The 6000-nt window shown below is 35.5% G+C and overlaps 1 protein-coding gene across 2 annotated transcripts in view; it reads left to right on the top strand.

The window, feature by feature from the left end:
• The window catches only part of CERS3 (ceramide synthase 3), a 132131-nt gene that overhangs the window by 60234 nt on the left and 65897 nt on the right, over nucleotides 1–6000 (top strand). For both annotated transcript variants that reach the window (XM_079913516.1, XM_079913517.1), the window contains exons 6-7: nucleotides 1660–1717; nucleotides 2673–2723. In XM_079913516.1, coding sequence (XP_079769642.1) covers nucleotides 1660–1717; nucleotides 2673–2723 — 109 coding nt within the window. The remainder of the gene's footprint in view (nucleotides 1–1659; nucleotides 1718–2672; nucleotides 2724–6000) is intronic.

Below are 6000 nucleotides of genomic sequence, written 5' to 3'. Positions count from 1 at the left end.
CCAACAGTAAATAAAACAAGTGGGATCAAGTCTCAACTGGCTCATTTTTATGGTTCAACTTTCTGAGTAATTGAGCCCTACTTTTTTCCCTGATCAAAACAAGCCATAAAGAAAAACTGTCGTGTAGCTTAGAGACAGTGACAGTGTTCAGTAAACACCACTGGATTCAGGGTCCAAAGACCTATATTTCCGCGTCGACTGTGTCTTTGCTCAGCTGGATGAGATGGGGGACGGCCTAGCCTTTATGAGCCTGGCTTCTCATCTCCCAAGTGGGGATAGGCCGATATTCCTCTTTCTTTTTTATCTCACAGGTGTGTTGAGGAGAGCACTATAGGCATTACACAAATGTAAGGAACAAATGTTATTTTTAATATTGTTGCTTCAGCAATCATTAGATAAAACAGCACTAATTTTTTAAAACCTTTTCATTTTGCCAAGTAGTAAACATATACAAAAGTAGAAAGACTAGTTAAATGAGCTGTGTATGCTATGGTTTCATCACCAACTTTAATAATTATCAGGGCCATCCTGTGTCATTTATGCCCTCGTCTACTTCTCTCCCCTACCACAGATTGTTTTTTTTGTATGTGGATAATAATTTTCTTTCAGTTTTATTGTGATATATTTGACATACAGCACTGTATAAATTTAAGATGTACAATGTAATAACTTATGAATGTTGTGAAATGATTACCACAGTAAGTTTAGTTAACATCCATCATCTCATATAGATACACAAAGGAAAAAGAAAAAAAATTTTCCTTGTGATGAGAACTTTTAGGAGCTACTTTCTTAGCAATCTCAAATATACCATACAGTAGTGTTAATAGTCATCATGTTATACATTACATTTCCAGTACTAATTTATAACAAGAAGTTTGTAACTTTTGATCACTTTCATCCAATTATTATTGAAGATCACTTTTGAAGCAAATACCAGATATCAAATGATTTCATTTGTAAGTATTTTAGTATGTATCTCTAAATGATAAGAACTATTTTAGATATTATCATACCTTAAAAATTTATTTAATAACAACAAATATTCAATCAGTGTTCAGATTTCCTTGATTGTCTTAATTTTCTTTGCAGTTTATTTGAATCAGGATCTAAATAAGACCTGTGCATTACAACTGGTCTTTTAAGTCCCTTAATCTACTGTATAGGTCTTTCTCCATACATGAGAAAAAAATATTCTTTCATAATCTGCTTTTCAGAGACATGACTAAAGTCTAGCGACATAGAAACCTTTTCACTGGGAATTAAATTGGGATGAAATGAGTACCTAGATAATACGAAGTCAAACCATTGTTTATCATGTGTCAGGAACTAGGCTAGGCATATTAATAATAACAATAGCTATGACTTATTGTTGCTTACTTTATACCAGCCACTATGATCAATATTTTTCATAAGTTATCTTCGATTCTTTTTACATTTTGAGGTAAGTCTTGTTATTCCCATTTTATTGACGAAGAAATTAAGGCTCCATGAGTTAAGTTACTTATCTGAACTTATAGCCATCCAACAAGTGGCAGAATCAGGATATCAACTTAGATTTTTCTGACTCCAGATGTGCATTCTTTCCAAACTGTTATAGCAAGTGTTTTTCTCCTCAGTTGTCAGTCACCTTAACAAGACTTTTCTTTCTTTTGGCAGCTGGCGATTTACATTTTACTTAATGATTACCATTGCCGGAATTGCATTTCTTTATGATGTAAGTTGTCTTTCTGATATCTTTGATTGGAATTTGTCTTTAATTTTTAAAATTCCTGCCTGTGAATTCCTTAGGATATAATACTTTCAATAAGGTAACTAGGTTTTAAACCTCTACTCACTCTAATGCCTAGAGAAATAGCAACTCCTTAGTCTGTCTTTCAAAGCTTGTGAAGCTTTGCATTTGTAATGTTAGTTTTTAAACCTAATATCTCCCTATTTCCACTCATGTAACCCACACACCAACTAAACTGGACCCCTGACAATCCACTGAATATACCTGGTACATCCCCACTTTAGGATCTTAGCACATATTATCCCCTTTGCCAGAAATGTCTTGCCCTTCCCCCTCTATCTCTACCCATCAAATTCCATCTAGTCCCATATCAAAGGCCACTTGTTTATGAAGACTTTCATTTCTTGCCCATTAGAAATCAAATCTCTCCTTACCATATTCTCTTTGCATTGTCTGTTTAAATAATTATTAAATAATCACCTCATTAAGTGATATATAAACTTAATAGTAAATTGTTAAACAGAAAAAAAATATAGCTAGCTTTTAGAGATGTCTCTAAAGATTCTCTCAAGATTTCTCTTAAGGTATTTTATTGCTACGGATATTTCAAGATATTTTTATTGCTACAGAAGCAGTAATCTAATTGGTTCAGAAATAATTTCATTAGAAGAGGCACTTGTTTGAAATAAGTAATTTCCTTTGTGACACAGGACTATTATTGGTTCCAGATTCACTAGAAGTCGTGCATGTCACAGGGGTGTTGTATAGGAACAAGTAGAAACACCTGTGGAGGGAGAGAGGTGCAGCTGGAGCAGCAGGAATGTGATAAAAGTGCATCTTACTGTGCACGTTTCCTCCCTATCAGTGACATAAGGAAGGGCTTATGTCTCTGCTGAAATCAGCCTTTGACAAAGTTTCTCTTGGTTCCTTGTTTTTCCAGAAACCTTGGGTATATGACCTTTGGGAGGTTTGGAATGGCTATCCTAGACAGGTAAGTCACACTGATGTAGTCCCTTCCCTCCTCAGCAGCTTGTCCCCTGATTTAGGTCTGAGTCCCTTCCTGCTCTCCGTCCACTTCAGTGAAGTCCTGGAGCTTACTTATCCTTGTTCCTTATTTACCCTTCACTTGTCTCATTCCTTTTCTTTGTTCGTGGTTAATGTAATTATGTATTTGAGTTTAAATTTACCATCTTAGTATTTATTTTCTACTTGCACCACCTGATACATTTCATTTATTGTACTCTTTTCTTACTTTTTTATGGAACAGTGAAGTTTTAAAAAAATTATTACTCTGTTTCTTCCCTTATATTAGCTTTTCAGTTATGCATGTTTTTATTCTTTTAGTAATTATCCTAGAGATTACCATATGCATCCTTCAATTATCAGAGTCTAATGTAAATCTAATGTCTAATGTCTAATGTCTAATGTAAGTGCTCTTACCTCTTTCCAGTCACTGAAAGATCATCAGACTACTCCTATCCCCTCCTTCAAATATTTAAAACCCTACAAGTCACTACAATAATTGATTTGTAAATCAGTCAAATTGCCCTTTCCTTGCTGTTCCTTGGCATCTTGCATTTCCATGCTTCCATCTGGGATTATTATCCTTCTGGCTATAGAAGCCCATTTGGTTTGCTTGTCTGGAAATGTTATCATTTTACCCTATTTTTTTAAAGGATATTTTTGCTGGGCATAGAATTCTAGGTTAGTAGTTATTTTCCTTAAGCACTTTAAAGAAGTCATTCCATTGTCTTCTGGATCCCCTCAGTTTCTTTAAGAATTCAGTTGTCCATTTTATTTTTGCTTCTTCAAATGGTGTCCTTTTTCTCTGATTTTAATATTTTGTATTTGTCTTTTAGCAATTTTAATATGATATGTATAAATGTGGTCTTCTGTGAATTTATCCTGCTTATTGTCCATAGTACTTCTTTAATCTGTGGCTTGATGTCTTAAGTCTATTTTGGAAAATTCTTAGCCATTGCTTCTGTTCTTTTCTCTCTCTCCTCTCTTTCTGGAATTCCAATTACAAGTGTGCTAATACGTTAGACTTTTATGCTAGGTCCCGAAGCTCTCTTATGCTTTCCCTAATATTTTCCATCCTCTTGCCTTACTGCTTCAGTCTATAGGGACACAGTTCTCCACAGACCTCTTGCATTTCTGCATGTCATATGAAGTGATACATGGACTGACTTTTATTCTGTACTGTCTTTTCAAGGATGTTTGTATGGCAAGCAACCTTGGAAGATAGAGATAATGTCTCCTCTGGAGCAATTGGTATGCATGTCACTGTCCATTATAAAGATTTAGGTTCCCTAGCTCAGTGTTCCTCTCTGGTAGCAAAACCCACTGCATGTGCAGATGTCACCTGACCCTCTTTGTTTAGCTATGGGAATTGGGATGGGAGAACTGGCCCAAATACTGATATTCTGGCAACTGTATTAGTGTGAATAATAAGCTATCCTTTATCTCTGACCCAGGAGTCTCATATCTTCTATCAGCATTCATGAAACTATGGCAAGCTAACTTGCAAGTAGGGTAAAATCTCAGACCCTTCACAGTTCTGGATATTTTCTGCTTTCATGTCCTCCAGTTCACTAGTGCTTTTTTCAGCAGTGTCTAATCTGCTCTTAAACACATCTTTTGAGTTCTCAATTTTAGTTATGGTATTTTTCATTTCTCAAATTTTCACTTAATTATTTTTTTATGGATTCCAGTTCTCTACTGAAAATTCCCACTAATTTTTAAAAATAACTTTAAATACCTGGTTAGTTTTTAAAGTTATTTTAAAGTCAGAGTCTGATAAATCCAATATCTTGCTCACCTGTGGGTCTATTTTCTTTCTTATTCCTGTCTCCTTATGCTTGATAACATTTGATTGAATGATAGACATTGCATATGAAAAATAATGCTTAGAAATGGTATTATCTACCTCCTGAGAGGACTTACTTTCACTTCTGTTAAGCAGAGTAGAGACAGATCACCTTAAATTTTATCTATGATTGAACTGGTTTAATATAGACTCCAGTCTTTATGAGGGCAGATGTATTTACAACTTACCCATATTCCTAGGGTATTCCCTTACAGTGGTTTTAAATAAAAGATTATAGTATTTACCAGGACTCCTTTTCCCTGGCTGGCCCTGAATACCAGTTTGCTTCCTAGCACTATGAGATTGCCAAAAGCCCTACTTAACTACTGCTTCTTAGTCTCTGGGCTCTATACTGCTTATAAGTTAGCAAATGCAGACTTTATGCTATACATAGGTGTGGTTTTCTTTGAAACTATCCTGCTTAGGGTCTGTAGTACTTCTTGAATTAAGGATGCACTTGAAATAAAGGATTCCATTTAATGCATTTTTCTTCTCTTTGAAATCTTGGCTCCACAGGTTCTGGATGCCTTGGTTGTTCTCCAGTGCCTTCAAACAGATTTTTTTTTTCTTTATCCATACTTTATCCATATTTTTAAGTAGTTCTCACTAGGAGAGTTAGTCTCATACAGGCTTGTTTGTCATAGAAGAAAGAAGAAACCCTTATTCTTTCTTGGCCTTATCAAGGATGATGAGTTGACCAGAAAATTATTCCATTTAATGTGTTAGCTTTACTCTTCACTTCTCAGATGTGTCAGTTATATGCTGGTGTATAATAAATCATCACCAAAACTTAGTGCCTTAAAACAACCATTTATTTGCTTATGATATGGATTAGCAATTTTGGCTAGGCTCAGCCAAGCAGTTCTGCTCCATGTGGTGTTAGCTGAGTTCATTCATGCATTTTCAGTTAGTTGACAGGCTGGCTAGGGCATATCACATGTCCCTGGTGCCCTCATTTGTATTTTTGTCAGTGGACACCTTGATGCTCTACTTTGTGACCTCCAGCAGGATAGCTCAGGTTTCTTACATGGTGCTTATGAGGTCTCTGATTGCATCATAGTTGCTATGTCCCCTTGACCAAAGGCCAAGATTCAAAGGCCTCCTGGTGATGTTAGAGGAGACTGTACCAGGGCATGAATATGAGAAGGTGAGATTCATTGAGGGCATTAATGTTACAACCCATCACACCAAGTAATATAATGTCTCAGCTTAGCTAAAATAAGCATACCGCCCCTCCTATTTTAAAGAAAATTCTAGCCATGGAAATTTCATTGTTTTTTTCAGAAGACATTTTTAGAGTACTTAAATATTTGTATATATTTTATTACTGTCCCATTTGAGAATGGGCCAATTTGGATCACCATCTTGTCACTACAGAAGAGGTTAGGACATCAGATTT

This window comes from Stenella coeruleoalba, assembly GCF_951394435.1.
Source record: "Stenella coeruleoalba genome assembly, chromosome: 2".
NCBI lineage: Eukaryota > Metazoa > Chordata > Mammalia > Artiodactyla > Delphinidae > Stenella > Stenella coeruleoalba.
Note: the sequence above shows the minus strand (reverse complement) of the source record. Positions and strands in the feature narration are given on the sequence as shown.